The 14163-nt window shown below is 37.3% G+C and overlaps 1 protein-coding gene across 1 annotated transcript in view; it reads right to left on the bottom strand.

Annotated features, from left to right (window-relative positions):
• Nucleotides 1–5170: 5170 nt before the first annotated feature.
• LOC311195315 (DNA mismatch repair protein Msh3-like) overlaps nt 5171–14163 on the bottom strand; it is a gene marked incomplete at its 5' end in the record, with an annotated part of 50573 nt that continues 41580 nt past the window's right edge. Inside the window, 4 exons of the mRNA XM_084268694.1 lie at nt 5171–5442; nt 8498–8672; nt 10590–10719; nt 10923–11109. Of these exons, the coding sequence (XP_084124820.1) occupies nt 5334–5442; nt 8498–8672; nt 10590–10719; nt 10923–11109 (601 nt within the window). The 3' untranslated portion in view covers nt 5171–5333. The remainder of the gene's footprint in view (nt 5443–8497; nt 8673–10589; nt 10720–10922; nt 11110–14163) is intronic.

Below are 14163 nucleotides of genomic sequence, written 5' to 3'. Positions count from 1 at the left end.
TTTATTTTGTGTTACATAAGAGTGAGATAATTATATCTAGTAATCTTCCTGGTATTCAGGACACCGAGTTTTAAGTCACCCTGGATATTTGGATTATTGTAAGTAAAAAGCAATGTTGATTTCTACTTCTTCATTGCAGATTGTTTATTTAAATTTTGCTGTGTTTTCCAATCCCTTCTTTCCCAGGAATCACCGATTGCCACAAACAAAGACCCAAACATTAAAAATACATTTAAATCAGAAGTATTTTTCAGTTTTGTTACTAGGGGCATCTACCAGTATTTTAAATAAAAATTACCTCATTTTATAATACCCCCCAAAATATTGTTACTTAGAAGGAAACATCTGGAAGGAAGGCAGTCAAAATTTTAAAAATTCCTTGCAAGTTCAAAAAATATATTTGAAAACTCTGCCTTTTAATGAACATTATATAAATATATATTTAAAAGACAGGCAAAGCCCTGTCTTTCAGGGCTGAACTTTATTCTGTGATGAACCTGTGCAGGGCTGAGGATGGAATAAAAACGCCTTCTCCATCATGAGTGATGAGAACACCTCTGTGTGTGACCCACAGAGAGGAGAGGGGCCATCAAACTTATCTCCCTGCCCTCCCTTGATGGCTTAGTTCATCCTCCACAAGCTGCGATGTCAATGACATGAATCCTATGACCAGGCACCACCTCCATCTCCCTGTGACTACTTTGGGCAAGATGCTCTTGATCACACCTCTGAAGGAAAGATACTGCTTGTAGTCTGAGTGCTGGCCATCCACAGCAACAGCACAAGAGCTCACTGCAGCACTCAGCCTTGGGCAAGCTCTCTTCACCTTATGTCTTCTACCTATAGCCAAAGCATCAAACCAGTGCCTGCTCACTCCGTTTCCTATTGCTGTTCTTAGAACAGTGAATTATTCCTAGATTTCTGTATTTGTCTTTATCTTGCTCACCCTTTATTTCCCCTGAATAGTATCTTAGGCCTTGTCATCCTTTTCTTTACAGCTCATTTATGACTTAATCCAGTTTAGTCTCGGACAAATAGATTATTTCACAATTAATAGCATGACCTGCAAGGACTCACATCTTACAAAACAAGATGTTTCAGAAATTCTTCTTTTTTTTTAATTAAGAGAACATCCTTTGCTTCCTACTTGTCTTTACGGCTAGGCAAGGAGAAAAATCTATAATGTAATTAAGGAAGTCATCAAGCTTGTGCATCAGTAGCTGAGGAAGAAACTAATATACGGTTCAAGGGAAGGATTTCCACACCAAGTGTGCTTAGCCATGTACAGTGACAAATGAAGCATTGTCAAAGTGAGCAGAGTTCTATAATTTTGGTAAGAGAATTTTTAGTACAGGACTGTACCAAGCTGGGTAAATCCAGAGCTTCTCCTAAGCAGAGCTACAAAACAAGGACCGTCAACAGCACTGGACTGATGTGGTTCTAAGACCCAAATAAGTGGTCTCACAGCTGAATCTTATGCTTACCTACCAGCTGGACTGGTAGGTCCCCCAGAACTGAATTGGGATTTAACAAACATTTGATTTGGGTTCAAGTGTCAAGGATTTTGCAGGGAGGTGTGAGGGAGGCTTTGAAAACAGATGGGAAAATGATGCTGTGATGGTAAATTTCCGCTTGCTGTGGCCTTTGCGTTTAGGAACAATTAAAAGGTGATGAGAAGCATCCAGTCCATTCATGGGCTGTAAAACTGGAGAGGGGGAAGAGGCAGAGGGCTCAGACTTACATTTCAGATTGCTGTCCAAGACTGGCAGTGCTGGTGCTAAGATTTTGAAGGAGACTGCAGTGGCCACCTGGGGTGAGAGTGGGGAGGAGGCCCTCCAACAGCCATTCTAGCAGTGTGATCCAGATTCTGGAGCAGCGTCCTACTTCTCTCAGTGCAATGCAATCTACCAAACTCTTATCTCCCTATGAAACATGCACTTATGTCAGACCTGCAAGAAATTCAAATAACTGAGTTAAATTCTCACTGAATTTTACATATAGTAGAAATATTTGGATGCTTTGCTTTCCCACAGATTTGAATAAATAATACTTTCATTGCAGTGAACAGACTTAACTGCAATACCTGACTCAGATGACATTTCAGTGATCTTTAAATTCATTTATACGGGTTGTAAACTTATGTGGTAGGTAAATTAATGTAATTTCTATAAATACTTCTGGAAAACTTTGTGATACATGGGAAAATCCTCTTGAGAGTTACTTCAGTGAAAGGCACTGTATGCCAGTAAGAAAGGTAATTGCTACTGGTAATGTGTTTTACTTTGGGTATTCTATAATTACGTTCTTACATAACCAAACACAAAAAGGCAGTGACAAGTGTACCCAGCCCTCTCTCGCCTTCTCTTCCATCAAAACCATCTACCAGTTTTTGTTGCTAACCTGTGGCACTGCGGTTTCTAAAGGCAATAACATTCCAGACAAGATGCACAAAGGCATTAAAATTTATATTTCAAGAGCAGGGGAGAGGAAACAGTGGGAAAGCCTAAGGGAGTGATAAATACTTCAGGAAACCAGGTAAAAGCCATCAAGTGCTAAAGTCTTTCAGGGAGACCATACCTTTATGTATAGTACAAATCTGTATTTTTCACATCAGTATTACATCTTACTATTGTCAGTAACATGCTGGCACAGGCAGGAGGAGCCAACACTGTGCAGGTTCCCAAAAATATTCATATTTTGACAAAGATATTTAGACATTCTTTTCTTGAAGGCGACCTCCAGAAGAGCACAAATTCCCACTACAACCAAGCATGTTCTGTGTATGGATCACTCTTCTTTAGTCTTGCAGCTGTCAGCATGAAAGATCCAAACTTGCTGACTCAGCACTGGGACAAAAGGTTTATTTCTCTGGTTTAAAAACTGGGCACATGTTTAGGATTGTACCACCTACCAAAAACCGTACTTCAAACTGTCTTTATGATGAAACTTACTGCGCTGGAATTGAAAAGAAAAGAAGAAAGGAGAAAAAAAGGAAAACACAAAAGAGGCTTCTCATCTTTCCATCTCTTAGAACTCCTGCTATGACAGACACGCAAGTCCCAGCTTACAACAGCAAAAAAACATGGAAAAAAACCCCAAACCTCCTACAAAATTAATGCCTTTGCAGGTTTTCCAGCAAGCCTTTGTTTCTTTATATCCCTCTAGTGTTCTGTGCTAACAAAGGCCAAGGAATGTCTGTCTGGCTGCCTGTCTAGACTACACCTAATCTCATGCTCTGCAAATGTACCCAAGTGAGGTCTGAACTCGTCACATCCCAGAGTCATCACACTCACGTGGCACTCACCCTGCTAATGAGGGTGGCTGCTCCACGTCATCAGAAGAAGCTCTAGATGAAGTGGCACTGTACTGTGTGATTCATTACAGATGTATCCTAAAATCAGCAGCAAACACATGTAACAATAGTACGCCATCTCTTCATAGTGCATCCTCAAATGGTTGTAACTTTTTACCTATCTGCTAGGAATCAGCAGAGAATAAAACAGTGGCTTTAATAATTAGCCTGCACATCTAGAAATAAACCTTACTGGGATAGCAAGATAAACTCTGTTCTTGAACTGAGCAGGGCTAAATTCAGAAGTTATTTCTAATACGATCGCAGGCATTAAGAGAAAAGCCTGCTGTAATTGCTTTGCTCTTGATAGTATGAAGGGGCCAGTCCATTTCTCCATCCTTAATTGTATTTCTCAGTTCTTTTCAGACTTCATACAGGTGTAGTGGGTATTTTTTTCCTTGTCAGAGGCACAGTTTGAATGCTCCCCTGAGGGTAAAGAGAGTCTCACTAAAGGCACATTTAGCACATATGGGAATTCAGTAATGGCTTATTTATTCTCTTTGAAGACTGTGGTCACAAGTCCTGAGTTCCAATGCACCACAGCTGTGTGCATTAATAATGGAGTATTACACTCGTGCTTCACAACATGTGGCAAAGCTAAAAACACTTGGGCAGCAACACCTTAAAAAACTGCTTCCTTCTTCAGCTCTTCTGATTTACATCAATACACCACACACAGCAGAAGCAGATGCTTGTATTAAATAGATGCTGCTATTTGAAGCAGACAAACTATATATTTTTTTTTAATTATGCTTTGTCATCTGAACTATCAGGAAAAAATATTTGGTGCAGGTTAGCAATTGTTTTTCACAGGTAAAAAAAATTACAAGCTTTTCTGCATGAAGTTCTCTATATTGGAAAGGCTAATTCAATCCCATGTGATATCACTACTTCATCTTCATCTGACATGCATTATTCAGAAAAAAAAATATAAACTGAAAAAAATTAGAAAGGTTCAGCTGTCTCCAAGATTACAAAACCTCATTTCATCAAGACTATAAAAAAGACTAAAATAAAGACTATATTTTATTTAATTTCTTTCCACTTTTTTTTTTTTTTTTAAAACACAACAAAGTATTTACCAAGTTTTAAGTGTCTGGACATCACTGTCCACTTTCATAGCAAGTGGTTATGTTTATAAAGGAAAATCAATTGGATATCACACTCAAAATTTAAAAAACATCATTTCTGTTTTTAAACATGTTTCCCAGCTTTACTCTGCATTTGACAGAGCACAGGGGATGTCAGTTGCATAGTCTGAATTGCCTTTTTCATCTCATCTTATGGTACTCCAACATTATTTAGGGTATGTCAGTCTTCAGACCATGCCAATATCAGAAGCTGAAGCTGAAAAAGAAGCAGGTATGCATAAGAATGAAGAGGAAAACCAGTCAATGTGTGTTTTGTGCTGCTGCTTTGAGAACTACTAGTTGCACCATCTCTCCTATCCAGCCACACACTGTTCGTAATTCATGGTGCATGTTAGAGGGTGATCTACAAAACCAGTGATTTTTAAATGCATTAATACTAGAACAAGCAAACCAAAAAAGTCTCTTTATGGCAGTCATTTACCAGTTGCACAGCAGTATAGCATAGTCAAGACTCAGCTACATTTTTGCAACACAGAGGGATTTTTATAGAAATTGAAATGTGATAAATTTAAAAGACATTATTTTATTTAAAAATATTTGCCAAATTACTTATCAACGTAATTTTTCTCTTGTTTTCTAAACATATTAGAAACCAAATCCAATGCCACTAGACATTTTGCATTAAAGGAAAAGGGTGAAAACACTTCAGGGAGGAAATGTGGAGTGAGAAAGATACAATCAGGAAGTGGGTGTGGAGCATCATATCACAATGCATCATCTCTTATCTCTCAAAAGGCAGAAAAGTCAGCTTAATGCACCTATAATCTGTTTGTCTTCAGATCTGTATTTTGCATCCCCAATATTTTCAATCTTTAAGCATGATTTGAAGACTAAAAACTGTCCTTTCTTTCATCTTCAGGTTCACACATACTTTTCCATTTCTGTAGTTCCTGAGAATCATTTATCTGCCATACTTCAGCAAAGCACTTTAGCCTTTTCCTGGAAAAAAGGGGGGTGGGGGGCAAACAAATATCAGTCAGAATGTGGAAGTATTTTTAAATTAAACACATCAAACCTTGAAAGCCCTATAGTCTTATGCAAAATTTTATACACAGTCAAAACCAGCAGTTTGCACAGTTTAAAATGTTATGTGATCTTTAAACAATTATTTAACATTTCCAAACATATTTATTCCAGCTCTGTCAGTCAACAATTTAATTTTATAGCTAACTTCAGAGCACTAGAAACACTGATGAGATGAAATAGAACACTGAGCAAGAGCAAAGGCAACAAACAGCATTGTAGTTTGCACTGTTTAATTTTCAGCATTCAATTCCAACAAATGTGCATTAGTAGAACCATAAAGAGATATTTTCAATATAAATGAGTAGACACATCCTTCTGTGTTCTTTTTTTAATACTTTTTGATTTAAAAAGAGCTGACACAAATAACAACAGGATGTTTAAAATAGGTTAATACATTCCTGATGACAAAGATGTCAAGACTGGATGGAATTACACAGTGGATTTTCTTAAATAAAATGAATGTGTTTTAAAAACTAAGACAAGACAGCTAGCCTGTGGGTATTGTTACACCACAAGTATACTGCTACGAAGAGGTCTGAGTTTTATTCCCAAGTTCATGATAATTTTTATTTCCTACCACTGATATGTCATACCAAATTCTGAATTTGTTAATGCCTCTTTTGAGGAGAAGGTATAGGAAAATACTCTGGCATTTAGATGACATCATGGTAATAAGGGAAAATAAACAGGAATATACAAAAGCAAGTATTTCTATAATGACCTACACGGGAGAACTGGAAAAATTAATACAATCATTTATACTCTTTGAAGTCATTGGACATAATAGTTGTTTGTTGGGATTTTTTTTTACTTTGTCATTGACTTGAGCTCCAGGTTTATACAGCTGCATGAAGTTCCCTACAAAGTGTGTGCAAAAGGTCTCCAGGGAAGGAATAACCTGCTACAGGTCAAATCTGATGAATTACCAACTGATGTGCCTTGGATGTCCCTTGTCCCTCACCCCCTGTGTAGCTCACTGTCCTTAAAGGGAGAAGAGAAAGCGTCAAACATCACATGGTGTAAGCTAGTCTCAGAGGCAGCAGGTTACCCACATCTGATGGACTGACCCCAGCCCCCATCCTCTTGTGTTGCTGGGGGAAGAGGGAGAGAAATGGGGGGTGGAGTTGAGCCTGGGAAGATGGGAGGGGTGGGGTTTTAAGATTTGGTTTGATTTCTCATTACCCTGCCCTGTTTCAGTTGGGTAATAAATAGGTGCATTTTATTCCATGTTGAGTCTGTTGTGCCCTTGGTGCTGATTGTGGAATGGTCTCTCCCTGTCCTCATCTCACTTCTGAGACTCTCATTATATCTCCTCTCCCCTGCCTAGCTGAGAAGGGGAGTGACAGAGCGACTTTGGTGGGTGTCTGGCCTCCAGCCAGGGCCAAACCACCACAAGTACAGAAGCAAATTCTATACCAAAATCTAAAATAGAGACAATCGCTTACCTACCTATTCAAAAGCTGAACAACTGGGCACAATTAAGTCCCTTAATTAAAACTGGCTGGTCAGCCCTCATGCTACCCCTCCATGGGCACTGTAAATCAATCTTCTAATGACATCACTGGATAGTAGTTTTACTGCCCACAGGTTGGAGACACACTAGAACTCTGTGCCCTGTCCAAGTAATATGCTAGCATGATTTTCACAGAACAAAGTAATACAAGCTAAATGTACATATAGTATTATTTTGCATCTTAATTTTATCACACAGTAACACTACCCTTCCAGCTCATACTCTCACCTTTCTGGAAAACATTTTTTTTCCTTGATTTTAGAACCCCACATAACAACAGAGTCAAGTCACTGCTAGTAATTTGTTGTTTTACTTTTGTCAATTATGGGCTATTATTTCCAATTAACAGAAGCCACCACATTATTTTTCCCACAAACTGTCATGTATCATCAAAAGAATTATTTTGCTTTTTGAAAAAGGGATAAAAACTGGTGTTAAGCACTAAGCACTGTTCAGTTTCAAAAGAACTGCTTGCACCTACAAATAATTAGTACTCAAAATTTTCTCATACAAAATTATTCTGTCAGGATTAGTTACAACCACCAGGCAACAAGGATGTTAATTTATTATATTCCTGAAGGTTTACTGATAGGACTGCCACTGAAAACAACAATAACAAAAAATTCAGTGGAAATTAAAATGAATGCTCGCACATACTTATATCTAAACTATATATATAATGTTACAGGTTTTATAGAGGTGATACTATTTGACACACATAAGAATTTTCATAACTAGTCTCTATATAAAGTGCATAAGCTCCTAAATGAAAAGTGGTTAGCAGAAAGATATTAAAACGCCCAAACTTTCAGTAAATTTTTGTGTGTTGTGTCGGGGAGTGGGAGGAGGAGGTAAACAAAATAAATTATAAATTATTAATACTTTAATTAAATCATAAATACTTAATTTTTTAAGTTAAACTGAAGAATATTCATCTATATTGTATTATGCAAATACAAGTTCCACGGAGAATAATATCCTTTCCAAATTAAATATATTAATATTTTCACTATCGCTGGTAGAACAGAAGAGATACTAGATGTGAGTTATATTCTAAATATTAAATATATGTTTAAATATTTTCTCTGAAAACAGAGAAAATACATACATGAAAGCATACATTACGTATTTAGCATAAGAAAAAGACCCCCCACAGTTTATTCCTAATGTTAGCTCAACATGCATTTAGTTTTTTCCAATCCTGTTTCAGAGAGCAGCAATTAACCTCTGACATAGTATCTACCTTTTAAATCTAAAGCTTTGATTGAAAGAGATAGCACGATTTCCCTAAGATTTTTTTTTTTTTGAGGTTTGTTTCACTGTCTTCCCTGAAAAGTAGAGGAGGGTAGCTGAAGTAGTTCTTACTGTACATTTTTTAATGCATACTGTGTGAAATGTTCTTAAATTCATAGCTGAATATTCATTGAGGAGAGGGGAAATCACAATTGTTCTGACCTTTTCATATTCACTATCCTCTCCAACTCCTTTGATTTGTGAGCTGCCTTCTTCAAGATTTCTTCAGGAAGATCTGCCAGTTTGGCAACATTTAGCCCATAACTCCTTGCAGAGACTCCTTTAGTGATTTGATAAAGGAAAGTGATAAATTCAGGATTCTCTTCGTGTTCAAATCCTAAAAAATAAAACCAAAATGAGAAACTATTATGTTAATAAAACACAGCAGACCAAAGACTGAAATGACAAAGACTGTGGTCTCATTGCCATTCATGCTTCAGGTATGATTTATTCTGTTTTACCTACCCATTGTGAGAATGAAAAAACTCTTAAATAGATGTTTACCTGGTGTCTTTTTTAGCAGACTTATCTCTGTGTGTCAAAAACTGTACGTCAAACTGATTAATTATGTTGCAACTGGGACACTCCATCTCATGTCTGCTAAGCAATGACAGTGTCAGTAACCTATCAGTCAAGAAGTCCATAACCACACCACATTAAAAAGCTTCCTGCCTACCAGGAGGCTGAAAGCCATAAAAAATGCTTAGAAAAAAATACAAGTTGGGATGGTGGATCCTCTGCTAGGGGGTTTTCTACAGGATGAAAAGGTACAAATGTAAAAGACATCATTATAGGTCCTATGACTCCTTCCTTTTCCTCCTAAGACATCCTTGTTGCAACTCTGCACAAGCCAGGCCTTGTGTAAAGACCAGAAACTCTACAACATCATTCACTACCATTCACTTTTCTGTTTTAAGATTGCAAGATTTTGGAACAATGGACATTTCCATAACTGATAATGACTCAAGGTGAATTGAGTTATCTAAGTCAAAGATTGGGAAAAAACATGCCATAAAACTCACCTTAAATGAAACAATTAAAATGTTAAGACAACAGAAGCTAAAGTTATAGAGTAAGAAACACAGATGCATTTTTGCTCACAGGCTATTGTGTCTCTCTGTAGCAAAACTGTAAAGACTACATATAACCTGAAGGTTCAGGTAAAATAACATTTAAGGTAGAAATGCTGAAGCAGGACATAAACGTGAAATAAGACAAAGTGAAACATAAATGATAGGGCTTTGTGGACACAGCTGTTAAGGACTAGTAAGTACTGAATGTTGGTAACATCTCAGTTGTATCATGGGATCAAAGATCAACACTCCAGTTAATGAACTTTGTGAGCAAAGGACATGCTGATGCTCATATCAATTCTTAAATATTCCTAAGAAGAATTCAGGCAAAGCAGGAAAACCAGAATACAAGCAGAATTGTCAAGCACCTGATTAAACCTGATACATCAAGAAAAAGAAAAAAAAGCAAAGGTATGGAGGGAATTCCTACATCACAAATCTGTTCTAAGTTTGGATGCCATGTGAGTAAGACACATGTAGTGGATAAACCCTGTGTGAATTTTCGAAAGGTATTTGACAAGAGCCCTGCATCAAGTGCTCCTCTGAAAACTAAGCAGCCATAATCTAAAAGGAATGCCTTTGCATTTGTATATAATTGGTTAAAAGATAGGAAACTTACAGTAACAGTCAGTTCTCACCATGAAGGGTGATCATCACTGCAGTTAGAGAGGCTCAAGGTACTTGTCAAACAAGGAAAAGGGCTAAGCAGAGGAAGTTGTTCTTCACACAATGCAGTGAAAACTGCTTACACAATAGGATGAAGATGCCAAAAGTACACATGCATACACAGAGAAACTAGACAACCTTGTTGAAAATAATAAAAATCAGAAAACCATCTAGCTCTTGAAGCCCCCAAAAGAGCAAATGTTTGCAGACAGTGAGATCTTCTAGAGAAAGAGTTAACACACATTTGATCCCTAATCCCTCCTCCCTAATCCTTTGTATTCATCTACTGTGAGTTACCAAGCTGTGTGACTCTTTTATCTGACCCAGGTTACTGATTCTTGTATTAAATGTGAAAGAGAAATGGTTGTACAGTTTTCAAGCCCTCCAAAATTTCTGTATAGGCTGATATTCTAGTGAATTTGAACATGTAACTTTCATGTTGAGGTTTAAATTACACTTCTACAGTTTCTGCCTACACCTGTTGTGTGAAAACCTCAGATGGATTTATACTGTACCTTTTTGTTCAGCACTTTCCTCCTCATTCACCAAGAAAGCCATGTGGTAATTACCAGCTTTGTCTGGATACATCTTCTCTAGCTCACAAACCGAAGGATAGTGAGTGACAAACAGTGTCAGTGACTCCACCTACAACAATGAGGTAAGGCATGTAAGAAGGTTTGGCTTAAAACAGTTATAAAACACAACACTGGTATCCTCTATCCATGCCCCTTTGCTCTGAGTCTAGACATGCTACATTTCTACAAGGAAACAGGCATCATGTCCAGTTCAGCCTAACATGGGACAGGCTGAAAAAGCATTCACAACCACATGTCAGATCAAACACTTACAACTCTAATGAAATGTTCCAGTGTAGCATAAGCAATAGCAATTCCATCATGTGTGCTAGTTCCTCTTCCCAATTCATCCAAAATTACTAGTGATCTTGAAGTTGCTTTTCTTATTATCTCAGCAGTATCTGTCAGTTCTTCCATAAAAGTACTTCGACCTTTGTAAATGTTGTCTGCTGCACCCATTCTGCATTGAGATTCAAAACAGATCAATTTATTAACTTCAAATAAATGCCAGATAATGTTGGGGAAAAAAAAAAAAAACAAACCTTCTTATAATGAAACCATTTTATTATAAATGTCATGTTGCTGATCCAAGCAGAGCAGTAAAACTAAGGCAGAACATTCACCTTCCAGAACAAGCTACTGCTTAGGAAAAAAAGCTGCAAGAGTACATGCTGCAGATGTGAGGTTACTCTAAAAGAGTGAAAGATCTATCCATGTACCATTAATAAAATATTCATGTACCATTAATAAAGGCTTGCCTGCATTCTCCAAGACTATACTGACCCTATGGGCCTCTGGGGAATGTCAGACTGTAGGAACAGCAGAGAATTTTTCTGGGCCATCAGTAATCTAAGTCCCAAGGTAAATCTGTAGACAGGAATCTCAGCATAACATGTCAACTATAGGAATCAGAGGAAAAAGATGAGGTAGACAAGGGGGTATTTCTTATCATGCAATTCTTCTACCTTCACAAACAGTAGCAGGCAGCCTGTTCTCCTAAAAAGGACCCTGGGAATTCATACCATTCAGCTCACTAGAACGGTAACAGCAAATGTAGCAGTGAAAACAAATTTTACTTCTTTGGTTTAGTGTGACCATGTAATTTGCATGTTTTATAAATGCCTACAAGACCTGAAAGTGTCAGATATTAGAATCTCCATGTAGTGATAAAGTGGACACTCAAGGTGACCGGGTATTTAAGCATCCAAACAGATACAGAAGCTAGTTTCTTCAGGCTGTAACAATATAACAATGATTTCCCCTACTTACACAGGTACACAATCTCACTATCATGTTTAAACATGTTTAAGAGAAACATTTCTCTCCTCATCCTTTTCCACAAATGTCCCTGAACTTAATGGTCTCCAAGCAGGTGAGCTTCTCTTACGCTCTGTACACATCCACATGCAAACTCAGACACACAAATTCCTTCACGTTTCATACAGGTCTTTTAGCACCATTTCAAGTCAGATTCTATCTCAAATCATGAAACAGTTTTCACCTCAGAAACCGACTGGTAATCCACCCTGTTCTTCTCTTCTGCAGCTTTCCTAACCTATTCAATTAATACGCTTTCTAACTGGCAGAAAGAATTTCCTTTTCCCACATATGCTTTTCAATTACATTAACCACATTACAATACCACTTCTGAGATAGGTTATCATTAGCAATCCACGGAGTACAGCTGCAAGAACGGATTTGTTCGCTCTCATCAGCCAACAGTATAGTTACATACAAACCTCATTGATTTAAGGAAAGCTGACTCTTGGGCTTAACATATCACATTTTCAAATATAACAGCTGGCCACAACAGTATTTAAAGCCAATCAAAACCTTTAAAGAGAACCCCAAGACAGCCTTTTTTTCTCAATCTTTTGCTGCATCTCTCTAATGTAATCGCTTCTGTTGCCTACAGAAGCACTAACAAGATACTCATAATTTTATGGGGATCTCTGATTGCCAAGAGTAACTGGCTACAAATAGGCTGGACACATTAAAATTATGATTTCTGTAGGTCCTCTGGTTCCTGCCCTGGAAATTTTGTATGGTGTCATGTGTAACTCCATGACATGTGAATCTTGTGACGAACTGATCTTGGTTGGAGATGGGCAGGGCATTACCATACAACAAGCAAACAGCACTTCACTGAGTATGCACTTAAGATTGCACGAGTAGTAGGTATACTCCAACATTACTATGCTTATCACTATTAACTACAAATAAATTTACCAGAACAGCAAATACTTTTCATGTCCAAACAGTCTCTGGCTCCATAATGGGCAACTTCAACTTCATTTACAACCCTAGCATTATTACAATGTAATTTTTATTTGGCTTTTCATTACAGAGAGAACATCTAACAGGCTGTCTTTTCTGAACTTAGCATGATTACACTCAGAGTTCTCATTTCTATTTTTCTCTTGGATTGCATCAGATCCATAGAGCCCTCAAAATCATTTAGCCATTTTGCATCTTATCTGCATTCAGGAAAATAATTTTCAGAACTTCCTCACTAAATGCTCAAGATACAAACAGAAATTAGTATTATCGTTCTCTTGTTCTTAACAACAGCTGCAAAAGAAGATTTCTTTTCAGCATCTTGAAACATTCAAATCCAACTCAGGCTCATCTACAGATTTAAAAAAAAAAACAAAACAGTATGTTTCTCAATGATATAAAACCTCTGAAATATCTTCCTTTGAAAATGGATAAAATTGTTCTTTCTGCCTGTGCCCTTGACACTAGAAGGAAGAATCACACTTGTTTTTCAAATGTATCTCGTCAATAATTTTATCCAAAAAAAGTAAGAATAAATATTTTAATGTGGACGTCTGCATTTATCAAACTAACAGTTAATATGCAGCAAGGCATTGCTCCAACTGTGTGTTATTCCTGATCTAATGAAGTTTTTGATACAAAACACCTATTGCTTAAACATTTCTTCAGGTTTAAAACAGCCACTATAAATCCCACTACAGTGGGATTCAGTCGCTTTCAATTTACATTTAAATGTAGCTTGCCTCTTAAATGTTTTTATACGTCAAAACATTAAACTTTCTCCTGATGTTCAATAGAATGAAGATGATTTACCACTGTTAGCAGCTAATTTACAGTTAATACCTGGGTGCTATCCCAATGAACTTTTAGGGTAAAAATGCAAAGAGAAATGTTATAGATACTGAGCCTTAAAGCTGTCACCCCTTAAATCATCTTGTTTGTCTGCCTTTTTTCATTTGTTTTACATAGGGTCCTAAATGAAGTCTCCAAGCCTCACTTTTGCTGGCACCCTGCCTCCAATGGGGTCAGATATTTTTCTGACTTTTATATGTACACAAAAATAACTATTTGATTACATTTTAATACTGCATTCACCCTAACAATATGTCTGGTGACAATACAGTGGGATATGAGAAGAGGTATGAGTCATCCCTGAGTGATGCAGTCATGTTATGCACTGCATAATATTTATTTTCTTCCTTCTCTTAACTGAACACCCCCCCTCCACCCAAAAGAA

The sequence above is a fragment of the Gallinula chloropus genome, assembly GCF_964237585.1.
Source record: "Gallinula chloropus genome assembly, chromosome: 10".
Classification (NCBI taxonomy): domain Eukaryota; kingdom Metazoa; phylum Chordata; class Aves; order Gruiformes; family Rallidae; genus Gallinula; species Gallinula chloropus.
The sequence above is the reverse complement of the archived record's forward strand: the minus strand, read 5'-3'. Positions and strand labels throughout refer to the sequence as shown.